General features: G+C 36.7%; 1 protein-coding gene across 4 annotated transcripts; it reads right to left on the bottom strand.

Moving 5' to 3' along the window:
• Window positions 1-3,283: 3,283 nt before the first annotated feature.
• Window positions 3,284-18,454, bottom strand: LOC108268909 (syndecan-2). 4 transcript variants are annotated; one of them, XM_017474264.3, is made up of 5 exons: window positions 18,129-18,454; window positions 9,373-9,499; window positions 7,036-7,193; window positions 6,342-6,462; window positions 3,284-5,311 (listed from the first exon to the last, which is right to left on the bottom strand). In XM_017474264.3, the coding sequence occupies exons 1-5, from the start codon at window positions 18,183-18,185 to the stop codon at window positions 5,148-5,150; spliced, it is 627 nt and encodes a 208-aa protein (XP_017329753.1). In that variant the 5' UTR covers window positions 18,186-18,454; the 3' UTR covers window positions 3,284-5,147. The 4 variants fall into 4 exon arrangements, with proteins under 4 accessions (XP_017329753.1, XP_017329743.1, XP_017329772.1 ...); XM_017474254.3 differs by having other exon boundaries at window positions 7,027-7,193; XM_017474283.3 differs by having other exon boundaries at window positions 9,388-9,499; window positions 18,129-18,452.
• Between the last annotated feature and the right edge of the window lie 261 nt (window positions 18,455-18,715).

The raw sequence follows: 18,715 nt of genomic DNA on the forward strand, positions 1-18,715 counted from the left end.
GTGCGAATTTATACCAACTCAGCAAGCCTCTGAATGGTGACGGTGGCAAGGAAAAACTCCCTAAGATGTTTTAAGAGGAAGAAACCTTGAGAGGAACCAGAGTCAGAAGGGAACCCATACTCATCTGGGTAACAACAGATAGTGTGAAAAAGTTCATTATGGATTTATATGAAGTCTGTTTGGCCTTAGAAGCAGCCGTAGTCCCAGCAATCTGGAATTGGAGTAGATGAGAGCTCCATCCAGACATAGGACATCCGAAACAGATCATGCAGGTCCTGAGAGCAGAAAGGATCAGGATCTCTAGTATCTCCATAAAATTGTGTGTGGCTCGGCAGAAGGAGAGAGGGAGAGAAGAGACTGTTAGGACTGTGCTTAGCATAATAGAAAGTCTAGTCAGGGTAGGCTTGAGTAAACAAATACGTTTTAAACCTAGACTTAAACACTGAGACTGTGTCTGAGCCTCGAACACTAATTGGAAGACTGTTCCATAACTGTGGGGCTCTATAAGAGAAAGCTCTCCCCCCTGCTGTAGCCTTCGCTATTCGAGGTACCGTCAGATAGTCTGCATCTTTTGATCTAAGTAGGCGTGGTGGATCATAGAAAACCAAAAGGTCGCTTAGATACTGTGGCGCGAGACCATTTAGTGCTTTATAGGTTAATAATAGTATTTTATGATCAGTGCGAGATTTCACTGGGAGCCAATGCAGTGTTGATAAAATCGGGGTGATGTGGTCGTATCTTCTGGATCTAGTTAAGACTCTAGCAGCTGCATTCTGGACTAACTGGAGTTTTGTGGTCTATAGTGCGAAACCAAAATGAAGATATAAAAAAGACATTTATTGTGATAGGAAATGGTAACCTTAGTAATGTAAAATGGTCAAATAATGTACAAAAAATGAAGTATAAATGTGATAAATGTAAAATTTGGCAAATATTTGATTTAGCCCACATTAATTTTTTATATTGTAATTACATTAACTATTTCTATAGATTAAATATTCTAAAATAAAATAAATGTTGTATAAAGGTATATATCTATATAATAAATATTATATTAATATATTATAATTGTATAAATGTTTTACTTTGCTCTCCCATGCAAATATTTCCACTTCCAGCAATCAGTGTTGATTGGACATTATATTAAATATAATATTGAAGTTGAATATATAATATATTAAACTTCATGAGAAAGATTGTTCAAGATTTTCTCTGGCTTTTCTCAAGGATTTTCTCGTTCCCCACCTCACAAATACATGCAGGTATAGGTGAATTGGCAACACTACATTGTTTGTAGGATTGTGTGTGTGTGTGTGTGTGTGTGTGAGAGAGAGAGAGAGAGAGAGAGAGAGAGAGAGAGATCATGTGATTCTGTAGATTGGAGTTCCATACAGGGTGCATTCCTGCCTTGAGTTCAATGTTCCAAGGATAAACTACAGTGCCATTGTGACCCTGACCAGAATAAAGTGGTTACTGAAGATCAATGACTGAATGAATTGATCATGAAACAACTGTACATCTGTGTATAGTATATGTACAGTATATATTTGACAGTTACAACTTACAGTGGGGGAAATAAGTATTGAATATGTCAACATTTTTGTCAGTAAATATATTTCCTATGAGGTTATTCACAAGAAATTTTCACCAGACATCAGTATTAACTCAAGAAATCTGGAAATATAAAGAATTCAGAACATTAAAGTCCATAAATTAAGTTATGTGTAATGAAGAGGAATGACACAGGAAAAAAGTATTGAACACTCTAACTGAAATTTATTTAATAATCAGTGGAGAAGCCTTTGTTTGTAATGACAGCTTCAAGATGCTTCCTGTATAAAGAAATTAATCGGTTGCAGTATTCAGGTGTGATTTCAGCCCAATCTTCTAAACATATCGTCTTTAAATCTTGTTCAATTGGATTCATGTCAAATGATTGACTAGGCCATTTTAACACCGTGATTTTTTTTTCTATGAAACCACTTGAGAGTTTCCTTTGCTGTGTACTTTGGATCGTTGTCCTGCTGGAAGGTCCACCCACGTCTCATCTTCATCATCCTGGTGGATGGCAGCAGAATCTTCTGAAGAATCTCCCAGTAAATGGCTCCATTCATCGTTCCTTCAATTATACGAAGTCTGCCAGAACCATGCGATGAAAAACAGCCCCACACCATGATGCTTCCACCTCCAAACTTCACTGTTGGTATAGTGTTTTTAGGGTGATGTGCAGTACCATTTCTTCTCCAAACAGAGTGTGTAGTATGACAGCCAAAAAGTTAAATTTTGCTCTCATCTGACCAGACTACACTCTCCCAGTATTTCATAGACTTCTCCAGATGAGTTGTAGCAAACTTTAAACGAGCTTCGACATGACTCTCTTTAGTAATGGAGTTTTGCGGGGTGAGTGTGAGCAGTGGAGTGCATTGCCTATTGTTTTCTCTGTGACGATGACGATAATGTCCACAATGTTGCTTACTGGAGGATTCAGTAGTTTTGAAATACGTCTGTATCTGATTCCATCAATATGTTTCGCAACAGTAAGGTTGCAAAGGTCTTTGGAGTGCTCTTTGATTTTACATATCATGGGATGTTTCCTGTATGACACCTTGGTACGAAAAACCATCAATTTACTAACCCAGCTGATATTAATTTGCACCGATAGGGGTATAGTCACTTACAGATTTCAGCTGGTTCCTTGCCTTACCTTGCCTTGGAGAACTGCTTTTTCTTAATGTGTTCAATACTTTTTTCCTGTGTCATTCCACTTTATTACACATAACTTTATTTATGGACTTGAATGTTGTGACTTCTTTATATTGCCAGACTTCTTTAGTTAATACTGATGTCTGGTGGACATTTCGTATGAATAGCCTTATTGGAAATATATTTATTGAAAAGAATGTTGACGCGTTCAATTCTTATTATCTCCACTGTATTTGATAGTTGACAGTTGTCACAGTTAACCCAACCCATTTCCTCTGCTTGGGTCACTGCCTTGTTGTATGTTTTCTAAGCAATGTACATCCAAGAGCAATCTCTGGAAGTCTTACGTATTCTTTGCACGTATGGGTAAATATCTTGGAGGGACACTTGACAGATTGTGAGTTTCTATGCTGTGATTAAACCTAGCTCTGATGACATTCTAAGTTATTTCCCCCCCTGGCCAAAACACACATTGCTACTGGGAGAAAAAATTATCACAGGTTTATATCAGAAAGCCAATATTCACTGAGAGCATAGCAAGCATTTTGAAATCGGAAGCTAATAACCACAAACTGAGAAATTGTTTATTCAGTAGTGTTTATTACAACACTGTTTTTATAACTCCATAACCATTCCATTATCAGCCATGCTTATGAAACTCCATCCTTCATTCTTTTGTACACGTCTTCAAAAGCCCCAAAATGGCAATCTTTCAAAACAGTAGGCACTTCAAGGGCGTTTAAATGTGAATATACATTTTGCTAGATTGTTTTGTATTGAACATATTACATTTAATATGTTGTATATAAATAGTTATATTCTATAAATTATTGTATATTAACATATACAAATAAATCATTGAATAAAACGGCCATATCCTTAAAGGAAATTAAGCAAAAAGGAAATAGGAAAAGGAAAAAGAATGTACATATGTAATCAGAATCATCATGACAGTAATCAGGACAGGCTTTGGAAAATGATGACAGTTATTAATACTTAACAGGAATCAAGATCACGACATTTTAAAATGTGTAAAATATCAGTAAAAACCCTAAACATGTAAATGAAGTGCACTTATGCTTGGAATCTCCATGTGTCATGAAGCACTCAATAATTTTAGATAACACATGGATGCTATCTGTCTAATCATTCTAGCCTAATGGAATTTTTATCATTACACAATCTGAGTCCCCACAGCTATCTGCATTAAGACTGAATGCTTTTCAGAAGCTGCAGTTTCACCATTAGCATTTGTTTCCAATCTGACTAAAGCATGTAAACAACCTACTCTTACACAAATACAGACATCAGATGAAGAATAATGTATGTGGTTAGCTCTGCATAAAGATTCTGAGAAGTGAAATGCTTTCAGGCTCCCAACCATATAGCTGTGATGAGCATGGAAAGGGAAGGATTAGGGCTCATTACTGAATATTTATGCACTCGTGTGATGCTGGCTCAGTTTACTGACCAAGACCAGAGTTTTGGCTCAGTTTACTGACCAAGACCAGCGTTTCATGACTAGATGGACAGTATCAAATGTAACTGGTGCAATAATTTTAATACAGGAAGTTGTTTAGTATAAATAACTAAGGATGATAATGCCATTATATGTAGTACTACAACTGGGAAAATTTTGAAGACTCAGACTGTTTAAAGAGGAAAATTCAATTGCTCTTTAACTGTCATGACCTAGGATAAAAAAGCATTTCAAATTGGGCTTGGGAACCAGAGGGAATAAATGACAAGACATAATGACAGTGATTTACAGTGAGTTTACTTTACCTGGCATGGCAATATGAGAGAGAGAAAGAGAGAGAGAGAGAAATCAGGATTTGTTCTTGGCTTGATATAAAAAAAATCTGAACAAATTTTCCCCATATTTTGATACTGAATTGACAAAATATACAAATTTGTGTTGACAGCACTAAAAATTTACAAGCCCAAACAGAGAGAACTGTTTAAAAGAGAAAATGGTTTTAAAAAAAAAATCAGCACTTTCTATAGTACCTAAATTAAGAATGAGATCAATATTGACATCAATATGGAGATGCTGAAATGTGATCAGGGTAATTATTATAGCATAAAAGATAAAGTACATTTACAATCCAGATTTCAGACCTTTTGTATATTTAAAAAATACAAATATGTACCGCTATAGTCACAAAGTAGTCTATGGATGAAATAAATCATGACATTTATTGTTTTATATTACATTATTTCCTCCAACAATTTTTAAAAACCACATGAGAAATAAGTAATGGTCCATAACAAAAACATAATATCTGATTGGCTTTATGAAGCAAAAATACTGTACCTTTGTTATTAAATAAGTTACCAATAAAAACCTCCTCAGTCTTTTATAATTCCAGCTTTTGTTTTTGATGACTGAGGAAATGTTTGTCATATGTGATATGGGAAGAATGTTGAGTGTAATCGCTCATTTAGGCATAGAACTCCTTGGTTGGGGCTTTCTGATAAGCTGTACTTGGTAGTTTGCGCTCTCCCAGATCATAGCTGCCCTCATCCTTCTTCCTCATGCGGTACACCAATAGGAGAATGAGGAAGATCGCAAACAGGAAGCCAATCACACCACCCGCTATAACAGCTACAGATAAAGAGAAATTCAGTCAGGTGATAACACAATATAAAAATCAGTGAAATGTGTTTAGAAAATTGACTACAATAATAATAAATGACTACAATAAATAGCTACTTGACAAGTGACAGTTTGAGCAAATTCTGTATTTCATATGCGTCAAGCTAAACACTGCTTATGATAAATTATAACAAGGCTGGATATTTTAATAAATTCAGGCTTTAAACTCTTTTTCTCTATTGGCAGATAATTTTGCATTTATTTCTATAAAGAAGCTAAATTATCTACCAACAGTGTAAGTGTAAGTTCAAAATGTCTAGAAATAGGCTTATCAGAGATCTACAGTGCGAGCGCTTTCTCTCAAACATCTTTTTAATCAATTTAGTCAAGTAAGAAAGATGCTGGAAAATAACAGCCACAAGTTTGATTCAGCTACAGAAAAGGCATGACTCATGTTTATGTATTTTAATGTCATCTGACAAAGCTGTCAGCCTGAATCATTTTCTGTTTATATTAGGATTATTTTCAAACAGTTACACTAATAAAGGTTTTCCAATTAATGTTTGATGACACTAGCACAAATGAATTATTGTTTTACTATTATATATTATATAGATATATAATCATAAGTTAGTTAAGATTAATGTCCTGTAATAAACTGGTGTCCCATTCATGGACTATTCAAGCCTAATGCCCAGTGTTCCTGGGATAAAACCAAGACGTCCCTGACACAGTTACTGATAGTAAGTAAGAGTAGTTCAGCTAAAAGTAGAAGTAATAATCATATGTGTTCTATTTTTAAAAATGGTAATGAGAAATATTACAGAAATTTGTCTACATTCAAGATGTCATCACATGATATCATTTTTTGCAGTGTATGTTTGAAGCTGTTTGGATTAAATCATACTTGAACTTGAAACATGTTGTATTTGTGACTTGTAAAAATTTCAAGGAAAATATGTAACTTAATTTTTTTTAGTTTTGATTGATCATGGCAGAAAAATCTGATTTTTTTTTTTTTATTCTAATCTGAACGTACCTGCCAGCACTTCAGTCCTCTGGAAGAGATTTTCGGATTGCACCTCATTCTGCTTGTCAAATTCCAATCCCAGCTCTGGAGAACTGCTAGTGGCTACGTCACTGCCCTGGGGCTTTTCCATCTAACAAGAAAATATGTGTGGAGGACACAGGGATCGAAGGATTGAGTATGAAAAATGTTTCGTTTGATATGCACTCCAGTAATTGTGTTGCTGCACACTGGATTTGAAATGAAACAGTGACTATGTGGTTAAAGTCCACATCTGATTTGTAAAGTTTTACATCTACATCTATGGGTGTATCATAAAGCAAAATATAGCCCTTTTTATTCATAGGTCTTTAAAGGGACTATAAACCTATAAACAAGCAGGTGTCAAAATATTTGAATTAAAAGTAATGTTCTACATTTCAACTTTGATTCAAAATACCAATATGGTAGGACGTATACATGCAAAATGAAACTAAATTTGAATTTGAAATTGCTCATATAATACCATACACGCTCAAGCAGACTGTTTACTGAGGTGAAATATTCAGATTCTAAACAGGTGCAATGCAAAGGGTGACACATCACCTTTATGTGAGCTTTATATGTTTTCTTACTTTGACATGCAGTATCAGACTATGATAAGCTACAATAACATGAATAAATATGTTTTCAGAAAAGGAATGGAAAAGAATTTTGCCTTTGTGACCTGCTCTCCTGCATCTGTGGAGGCCAGCCGTGTGTCTGGCACAGTAAATGAGGTGATCTCCAGGTCTGGGCTGCTTGTCTGGATGGAAAGCTGTGTAGGCTTTATGTTTTGCGTTTTTCCATTTGTCCACACATCTTCATCATCACTTTCATCCAAACCTGAAGGTAATAAAGAGAGCACATGTACAGTACTGTATCGAACTACACTATTGTATTGGTATACTTTGAAGCAGAAAGAATATTTAAAGAATAAGACAGCCTTTACTGTTGCATATACAAGTACAGTATAGTGAAAGTATATTTTTACAATATATTTTTCGATTGTCTCAAGTTGTTAGGAAGCTGGGGTCAGACATGATAGGTGCCCCTTGAAGCAGTTGAGAAATAAGGACCTTGCACATGGACTTAACAGGTCTTCTGATTGGTAACCCAGAACCTTAAGCACTGAGACACTACTGGCCTGAATACCTTTATCAGTTATGTTGCTCTGAATTTACTGCACATCAAACTTGTGCACATTTTCTAATAATCTGTGTGCTGTTATGACCCAGTTAGTGCTGTGTCTATGTGTTTTCTTTTTGTTCTCGCTTTGGTGCGGTTGACGTGATTGGGGTGTGGTTTGTACGCACCTGAGCCTTGTTAGGTACCACTTCCCCTAGCAAGTGTTGCCATTTCTTTGTTTTAGTTATGGTTATTGTTTATTTTTATCTGGTGCATTCACACATTGGCCAGTATAATATTTCAGGTTCATACATTTGCATTCATGACTGACAGATATTTCTGAGTATTACCTTATGATTTTGTTATTCAAGTTTTTTTGTGTGTGTTAATAAATGGTTGCCTTAGTTTACCCAGTTGTGTTGTCTTCCCTTTATGTTGCATCTTTGAGCTAGGTGTAACAGTACAGAAATTTAGAGTGAATACTCGATAGTCAACACATCCTTATGTACAATTCAGTGTTCATACTGTAAGTGTTAGTGTAAGGTGTAGTTTGACTATTATGAGAGGTGGGAGGGCTGATATATTAATAATGCAGGGATCATGTTTGGAGCAGATGTCTTCTGAAAGAGCCTGGTGGTCTTGGCTGACCGTGTTTGACCGCAGGTGAAACATCTGCGCTCTCATCAAACTGCTGCCATGGTCTAGGAGCCAACAAGCTTCCCTTCTGTTTACAGCAGCCTAGCAAAGTCACACCGGTACCCACAGACTCACTGTTACAGGCTTAATGAGCTGCATCAAAGTAACCACACTCTGAAGCTTGTCTTGGCTATTATACCCAAGACTGAAGAAAATGTGTACAATACATACACACACACACACACACACACACATATATACATATATACATATACATATATACATATACATATACATATATATATATATATATATATATATATATATATATATATATATATATATATATATATATATATAGAGAGAGAGAGAGAGAGAGAGAGAGAGAGAGAGAGAGAGAGAGAGAGAGAACAGGAATGGTTTTTTTTTCAAATTTTCGAGGAATTATTTGAATAACATTTAGATACAGTACTCTCCACTAATATTGGCACCCTTGGTAAATATGAGCAAAGAAGGCTGTGAAAAATAATTATCACAGAAATACTAAAATAAAATCAAATAAAAAGATCAAAAATAAACAAAAGATCAAACATAAAGACAATTTTTCACAGCCTTTTCTGCTCATATTTACCAAGGCTACCAATATTAGTACTGTACTTCTGCACACACAGAAAGGACATGTACGGCACAAAACCTAGCATTTTCTAATAAAATATAAAATCACTTCATTATGCTTTAGATTAAAACACTTTAAAACACTTACATAGACTAAAATAACCACCTACATCAAAGGCTGAATGTATAGAATGAACAGAAATGCCTTCCCATCCCTGGGGATTATGGGGTTCTGACAGTTGGTTCTTAAATTAACAAATACTCACTCTGCAGGTAATCTGATTATTATTGAGTTACCTTCATATCTTTTAGAGTCTTACAAATATTGAAAATTATTGACTCATCCCCAGTTATATAACAGATATTACATATATCTACTAGGTAATAGGGTACTAGGTAATAGGTAGCTACGATTATTTATGTAACATTCACAATGTTTCAGGCAGTGGTTGACTGCCTTCTGATTTCAGACCTGAAGATCAACTAATAATGAGGATAAAGACAAGGTTTATCTATTTAACAGAGGATGCTGTTGTGAAGGTTACACACGCATAACTCCCATTTTATTATATTTAACAAGTCATAGCTAATCATACTGAAGAGAAAATCTAACCAAATTATGAGCAATTAAACATTGATAGTTAACCTGGATTTTGCCTACCTGATCCTGAGCCAGAGTTGAATTCATCATCACTATCGATAGAGTAATCACCGGATGGCTGATCATCCAGGTACATCACTGTGGCTAGGGTGTGCTGACCTGTCACCAGGACCTGCAGAAGTAAATGCGCACAAAAAGCCTCAGTTAAAGTTGAAAATAAAGAGCTCTCACTACTGTTATGAAGATCTGATACAAAGGTGCAAAATAGTTCCTAATTTACTAACAACCACCCAGATGTCCTGTCTTAGCCTACTGGGTAAAGCACAATATTGTATGCACTGGATTCATGCTTGAAGTTGCAAATGAAATAAGCACAAGTGAAAATTCACCAAGCTGATTCTTGAAAAATAAATCTGGGAGGAATGGAGGAGGACAAAAAAAAACACATTAAAACACACAAACACCGACATAATCTTTGCATTGTATTAGAGATAGTAATGAAAAAAGTGTGTGAGCTAGTTCTGTATTCTCTACAGTGGCTCTAAATACAGAGGCTGTTCCTATTTGATCTTTTTGCTTTCTTTTTGTCCATGTGACACCGTTGTGCTACAGAGTCTAGACTTTCACAGTCAATCGCACTCAGCTGGTCTTCTTTTTAACAATATAACACCTCAGGATATCTGAAAGAGCAGGTAATCAAACGCTACTCACTATAGTGACAAAAGTGAGCGTGTGCGTGACAAAACCAACCCTGTACTCAATAAAATAAGCTCAGCACAATTCAAGTTCCAAAGCTAAACATAAAAGCAACAAATGAGTATTTGCTGCTGTTCACACCATTTGAATGAGTTAGGTATTAGATTTAAAGTTGAGATTTTAGTAGGTGTGGAGGAGGATCAGTCCTATTTGTAGAGAGTGAGTTGGATAGCAGGAGGGTAAGAATGTGCTGCTTGGAGTGTGTTGAATAATATGTCTGATTCCAAAACAAACTCCTGTCAGCCATATGAAAGTGAGAGTGGCATTCCTGAGTTCCTGGCTACAGCACAAGTAAGGTATTGTGTGATGGTCTGAGTCACTTTCTTTCAGCATGTGCCAGCGCTACAGCTGGACAGGAAACTCTAAATCTCACAAGCCACTCACTCTCTTCTCTGCTCCAAACAGCCTGGCCAAACCGAGTCAAACACCTCCCCCTTCTCTCCCTTCTTCCTTCTCCATTTCTCGCTCTCCAACTCTTTAACACATGGATTCAGTGCTTCACCACTGGCCCAGTATGCACACATACAGTACGCAGACAGACGGAAAGGATCAAGTCTGTTGCATGTCCCACAGCACATGCAGAACAACAAAGTAGACCCACAGGATGGATTAGTCCAGCCACACACAAATAAATAAAAAAGGAAAAGTGGTGCAAAATATGGGTGCCAACCACAAGGTAAATAAAAAATAAAGTAAATAAAATAGTAGTCAACGTTGAAACCCATTATGCAAGACTTAGAATTTTTTTTCAAGCCCTGCCAGAGCCTGCTCAAGGAGTACTTTTAAATAAAGGGTTTGCTAAACATCAAACTAAATGGCAGCTCTAGTGTGGCCAGTTTGAAATGACCTGGTGGATCTCTATGCGGACATCCATCCATCCATCCATCCATCCATCTTCTACCGCTTACTCCTTTTCATTGTCACGGGGAACCTGGAGCCTATCCCATGGACCACAAGACGGGGTACACCCTGGACAGGGTGCCAGTCCTCATTTTCACAAAAAAAATTACTTCCCCAGCGCATGTGACGGAGAGAATGTGCTCCATGTTTGCTCATAATGCTCTAACAATATACAGGACATAATGTCACACTGATACCATGATTAGGATGGCACTGAATCTTGTTAAAGAGCAACATGCATTGCTAACATGCATTTGGTATTGTCTCTATTCCACAAAGTTCATAAACTGTTGCTGTAAGAACACATTAACTAAAACCACATAAATATACTGTTCATCCTTGTACTAGTTGTGACTCTGAGTTATGGTCACAGCATTCACTGTCAGATAAAAGGCCTCATATCTAATTCTGGTTGGGGCAGATCTATTATAATTACTCCTCCAGATGTGGCACAACACAGACACAGGTCTGACAGGATTAAGCCAAAAACTCAAACATCAAAACCACATGGGTGTCTACAGAACCAAGCTGTAGAAACAATGCAATGTTTTTTAGCTCTAGGCCACCACACAGGCTCCTGTAATATGATTATCACACTCCAGACGTTCCCTTCACACATTCCAGGCTTCTTTCGCCACTCTTAATATATGCACAAAGTGAACTGTACTGTTACGTGTACTCTCAAAACCTAAAAGCTCTATTGTTTCACAACCCTGGACTAATACTGGGGATCCTTCCTCACATTCATACACATATTATACAATGTGTTAAAGCTACCAACTGTTACCAAACCAGAGCCAAAGTCCATAAAGCTGCTGGGATAACCTTACCAACTTTGGAAAGAAACACAAGGCCAGGATTCATGGAAAATCACTATAAAATCAATTCATACTTCACCATTATAAAATCCATTTTTGGTCCATTCTGAAAGAGTAGGCTGATATACAATACTCATAATTAAAAAGACTTCAGTAGAATTCAATATCAATACATGAGAGAGAAAAGGAAAGGCATGCTTAACATGTGCACCAGGCACACAAAGACTGAGCTTGTCTCTTGGGCTTTTTAAATCAATTTCTTGAAAGCATTTTTTTTCAATCATTCAGAGAAGCTTTACCATACACTGTCATTTTGAATGCAATGAAATCAATAATTATCACAATACCACACCAACTACAGGAGAAGAAAATGGCAGTCGAGATTTTGGAGTGATCTAAGCTCAATATCTGAGGCAAAGAAATTTCTTGCTTAGGTTGTGTATTGTTAGGTATGCTATATCTAGGAGGTGTGTTGCTGCTATTTCCACTGATTTGCCCACCCTGTACACTGGGCAAATAAAACATTTCATGGTGTGATTTCTATAGGCAAGTTATGATTTACTTACCAAAAGTGTTGTCCAATGCTTTTATAACTTACTTTTGTACTCTACCTACTAAGGTGAAAAGTAACAATAAGAAATGGTGATGCTAAAATGCTGACATAAAAATAACAGTTCTTTAACAAATACTCAGCCATTACTAACTGAGAAAGACACACACACACACACATCATGCCTAATAAAAGTGCGATAATTAACTTAGAAACCCATCTGTATTACAGCAGAGCCAAGTGTCTCTTTCCTGTTTGTGCAGTAGTTATAATGTGTGAAGAACAGGCCAAGTGTGAGAACGCAGATGTGCCTGTGATATGAAGCTGGCTGAGATTTTAATGCAGTGGATATAAAGAGCGAAACCAGTCACTGATGATCATCCATGCACAAACACACACACACACACACACACATGCATCCGTGTGATTTAGCATGCGCGCGCACACACACACACACACACACACACACACACACACACACACACACACACACACAGCCAGAGTGATCTCCTGAGAATGACAGCAGTGATGAATACAGCCCATTCAAACCGCAGGCACGCAAAGTATTCTTAATATGTCTGCTTACACACAGGTGCTGCGCTGCGTAGAGAGGTGGGTAGAGGAGAAGAAAAGAGACAGGCGAGGCAGTGAGAGAAAGGATAGGATAGGGTTGGAGGTGCAGGCAGCTAGAATAATACTTTATATGGTCATGAGCCATGTTTAAAACATTGCTAAATGGAAGACTGGGGTTTTCTTAAACGGAAAGGTGGAGCAGGTGAATACACATACACACATCTTGACAAGAAATAGCAGGACAAATTTATTCCAGATTTATGCCCCTGATGGTCTGAGCTCATATTTTAAAAAGCTTAGCTGAATTGCAAAATCCACATTTTCCCCACAGTCATTGTGGCATTTAAGTAAACAAAATACAACTTGCATGGATACAGCAAGACATTTTCAGTCTGCTGATCTATGCATAGTATATCACATACAGAATGTCTTACATCGTGTGTGTGCGTTGTTCTTCATGTTAGTACCTGAGGCATGTATAAGGGAGCCTGGGTGCCACAATGGCTCATACAGAGCACACCTGGTTATGGCAAAACACTGAACCCACTTGAGGTCACTACACACCTGTGCACAAACATTAATCAAAGAACTGAAAAGGAGAACTGCTGGGACACAAAAGCAGACGTTTCCACTGAGGTAGCATGACACACTGTCCCAATAATATGGTAAAGCACTACAAAACAAATATAACAACCTTGAGAAGGATTCATTTTGTCAGTGATAATAACAATCAAAATCCTACAGTAAGCAGTAAAATCTGTGGCTTGTAATGAGGTACGGTTTGTCAACACATCTAGAAGAAATGTAAATCATTTAGACACCAACTCATCATTAATCATTTACATCACTGTACTAAGAGGGTCAACATTGTCCCTGTTCATCCCTAGTCAAGGCTGGAATACTGTAAATGTGTTTTCAGTAACATTAAGGAACATGCAGTACCCCATACTAACATACTGAAAAGTAAAAAAGGCATGTTGATAAGAACAAATAATAATAATAAAAAAAAATTAATATAGAGAGAATGAGATTTGTTCTCATGAGATTCATCTGAACACTGATAACACACATAGACCAAATAAGAGCTTTTGCTATCTTAGGGTAGTATGTCCTGTACTTAAAGAGCACTGTTATGCTTGAGCTGCTTCTACTTGAAAGTTTCTAAAAAAGAATAACGAGAAAACAATCCAACTATTCATCATGATATAAATTTTGGCTGTTAAAAAATTTCTAGAGAAACAAGTACATTTTCCTCATGTTCTTTTTAGAATCCACTGTCCAGCACTGGCAGACTCACAGACATTTTTTTTCTAAAATCTGATATGATGTGACATTAAAAGGCTTTATTTATTTATCAATGCACCCTTTAATGTGGTATGCTGAGCGCGTCAATGATACACACGTTGATGAAATAGATGAAACTCTGATGTTACTCTGCTCTTAACTTACTATCATGCTGGATGGGAACACATGCTACTGTGACAGAGGAGGATGAACATCTGCACTGTACAAAAAAACATCTGGTGTGTAGGTGTCTGTTGTCTGGAGGAAAAAAAGTATGTCCATATAAGGGCTTGGAGGTGGCCTGGGGAGTCACATGTCAGCACTTCCCCAACCATGTCCACAAAAGTTCCACTACGTCAACATGCTTGCGTAATGTTTCCTGGTAAACTTATGGAACTATAAATCACTTCCTGGAAGCAATACAGCAAATATACCCAAACAAACTAGGGAAGCTTATTACCAGTATCCACTTATTCTAGAAATAACAAACTGAAAGATGTGCTTAGGTGTCAAATACCACACATTACATTTTTACAAATATGGTTTCTTGCCTGTTTCTAATTATATATATTTTTTTAAATAGCTGAGCCTACACTTTCATCAGTTAAAGCCAAGTTATGGAATATATCCCAATTATCGGAATATAAACAAGCCCTTCTTGGGTTCTTTTCTACAATGATGCTACCTCTGCTGGAATTTATTGTGTGCTCAATAGAGGCTCAGAGCTGTAATTTCATCACCAACACAATGTTAACCACATTCTGCTCTAAACTGAGCACACCTCATCGGGATACTGCACTGCCTCACTCTTTTCTCACTCAAATACAGCTCTAATAAAAATCCTTATGAAATGAACCCAGAGTTGGGTTGAGTGAACGCAAAAAGCAGACAGCACATTTACTTCTCAAGAGCACTTTTATTGTAGTCCTGCTCACCACTGAACTCAGACATCCAGACCCCAAAACATCCCTAAAGAACTTTCCATTTGCTCATCTAACCAAGTGGCTAGAGGAGCAAAAGCCTGGGAGCTTAAGAATTTGCTCTGTACTACTGTTTTCACCATAAAAAAAATCCTTCCATTTTCCAACATCTCCATTTCACAGCACTCTCCATCATGCTTTGTGTATGTTGTCACCCTTTTCCAGATGCTTGCCTCAGTGGAATATGTTTAGGAAAAGGCTAATAAGGCTCGTTTTCTGTTTATTAAAGATGTTGCATACAAGTGTATGGGTGTCTATTACATTCCACTCAGGAATAAGTGTAAACTGAATGACACTGATGGTACATTCCTTTTTTTTTTTTCCTTTTTTTTAAAATCACAAATTAGTATGTTTTTTTCTTACTGTGATGTCAGTTTGGAAGAATTTTCCAATAATTCCCAGAACAAAGTGAGACAACAGATAAAGTTATGTAGTGGTGTGGTAATACTGGGGGCAAATAAACAAGCCTATTTTTTAAGCTTTTTATTTTATTTTTATTTTTCAAGCACAATTATATAAAATACTAAAGAGAATGTAATCTTTATCATATTTAAACTACCTCTGTTTCACATTGAAGAATGAAAAAAGACATACAGCATAAGGATCATATAAAGAGTGTTAGCTATGTCTTCAAATGTATTGATAACTGTTATACCACAGCCCTGAATTTTCAAATCTAACTACTCAGAGGGTGAGCATTAATTTTCTATAACAAAACAGCTCAGACAATGGTTTCGGTGGCATGGCAAATCACAGGTTTCTATTAATGCTTTGCTCTTTTTAATACATTTTTCATGCCTTTATATAGTAATAACCTACACAGTGACAAGTATAGCTGAAGCTCCAGGAGACTTTATGTAGCATTTTGGAGACCAGTGTCAGTGCTTTGTAACTATGAAAGGCATATAAAGTGTCATTTTTAACAAGTAAAGTTTTCTGACACAGGAAACTCTTTAGGATGGAGGACTTCATGGTTTCTCAGTGACAAGCATTTTTTTTCTTATTTAAAAAAAATAGAAACTGTTGAACGAACAACTGTTTACCTCTCATAACAGAAACGAACTTATCTTGTGTTCCACAGTATTAAATATAAGTATAAAAACTTTAATCAATGACAAATTGCTGTGGGATAAGAGGACAATTTAGGGTATGCTCTTACTGGAAAATAATCAATTTTGGGGTGCAAAAGGCATCACATCACCCTATTGTTTTATTTCTTACTTAAATCCAAGAATCAAAACAACTTCATTCATAATTTTGGTAAACTGTTGCTAAGTAAATATGAAAAAGACAGACCAAGGTTAAAGGCTTGGGCCAGGGCTAAACAGTGTCACATATGCAAACTTGTCAATATGGTTCAAATTCCACATCAACCAAACATTATACCAATATTTGTAAATAGGAGAAAATTCAGTCTTTAGCGCTTATTGGTTATGCAATATTCTTCTTCGGGTTGAATGATTAACCTGGGTGATGCTGCTGTCCTCAGATGCTCCTTGAAGGTTCAATTAATTAGTTACATTTCTATTGGTTTTATTTAACTAGTTGCTTTAGGTTAGAGTTCCTGCTCTACTGAACTACTCATCCAGAAAAAAAGAATGTGGGATGAGAAATGAAAGCATAAACAATAACATATTCAAATAAAATAGAGGAAATATTAATAAGCACAAAAAAAGAACCAGAAGAAACTGATGTGTTTTCTTATATATCTACTTTTCTTTTTATTGCACAATTATAAAAAAAAATATATATATATATATGGATATGCCAGAACCAACACATGTTGAGGGGTTAAACCATATTTAAAAAAAAATCTTTAATTAATGCTATTCAAAACTTATAAAAGTCTTAACGTATTTTAGAGACGCAACAAACCAGGACACCCAAAGCTAAAGACCAGTTATAGAGTTATCTGTCTACCCTGGGTGTTTACCGTAGGGGTGATGGGGGGACATATTCTTGGACTTCTGAACGTTGAAATAGAGACTATTTATTCAACATAAATGATTAGCAAGCCAATAATGGTGCTGTAACTTGCTTAGGGTAAGGGACAAACTGTGACATCACTTAAAGCTAAAGATACACATCTAAACACATAGTAATTATATGACCACTATAAAAGATTCTCTATTTCTGTCTTTATTTAAGTTCAGGGTATCTAAATATAATAATCTTTATATATATATATATATATATATATATATATATATATATATATATATATATATATATATATATATATATATATATATATTAAAAAACTGTTTAAATGACTTTGATGATGAGACTAGTTGGCTGTATGTAGAAGATACATTTGGAAAAACTTTAATGTTAAATGAACACAAATGAGAGTTTCGTTTGGGACCAGTATCAAACATACCACTAATAAAAGAAAGACTTTGTGTGTGTGTGTGTGTGTGTGTGTGTGTGTGTGTGTGTGTGTGTGTGTGTGTGTGTGTTATTATCTATTCTACATTCTGTATGTGTCATTTTATATTTCTTTTTCCCCCACAAGAGATGTCATTGAGCTTACAGTAAAGGAGCTCGAGTTATTTGTTTTCCAAGACCATTTCTGGTAATAAATCTCTAAACTGCGTGGGACTGTGTTCAGCGAGGTAACCGGAAAAGCAAAGGAAAAATAAAAGTACACATCCCCAAGAACACCAGTCCGAGTGTTAACAGGACAGCTTCAGAAATCACCATCACCCCGGGGTTAATCAGACTTTGGGCACTGAAGAAGTTTTGCCAGTGCACACACAGTGTACACACTCTACACTGTGAACATGTTCAGCTTCTCTCAAACTGATTTTACAGAAATTAGACATGAGGACTTCAACACTTCAAACGTTAAAGTCATCAGCGGACCAAACATTATTTTATTCTGCGATAACAGCAGTAGTTAGGAGTGACATTAAGTTTTACAGATCTGATCAAACTCACCCTTTTTCCCAGAAGGCAAAGTGCTGAAAGCGCGAGCAACACCCAGCCGTTCCTCATTATTCCTGTTCACAAGTCTGCTGGGCTTTTTGTAAAGAAATCTCGGGTCGCACTCGTTATTTCGCTTTCTTTTTCTTTATTACAGGATTCTCTCCTTTTCAGATTTGAATCTCAGTGAGGTCCGGACTGTTAAGTGTTGAATGACGTCTTCGAGGATCTCCTCCACTTTCCTTTTCCAATTGGTGAGATGCTAGAAGGAGGCCATGGCAGAGGAGCTGCTGTAGTGCGTGTGTGTTTGTGTCTCAGTAGATGTGGCTCAGCGGGATGAGGCTGAACTGAACCGGGGGCGGTGTGTGCGTGCACGCGTGCGCCTGGCGATGGGTGACGTCAATACAGCGGGTGAGAGCGTGCGGAGGCTGAAGCGCGCATTTCTTGCTTTCTTTTATTTCGGCTATAAGTGAGCCGCAGTGCGAGTCTTACACTGGACTGTAAAACGTTGAAGATGAAGAGGAAAAGCTCTCTTGCAGAGGTTCATTCAGGATCGAGGGCAGGACACAAGCGCTTGTGTGGAGCCAGAACATGTAAATGTT

This window comes from Ictalurus punctatus, chromosome 1 (assembly GCF_001660625.3).
Source record: "Ictalurus punctatus breed USDA103 chromosome 1, Coco_2.0, whole genome shotgun sequence".
NCBI classification, from domain to species: domain Eukaryota; kingdom Metazoa; phylum Chordata; class Actinopteri; order Siluriformes; family Ictaluridae; genus Ictalurus; species Ictalurus punctatus.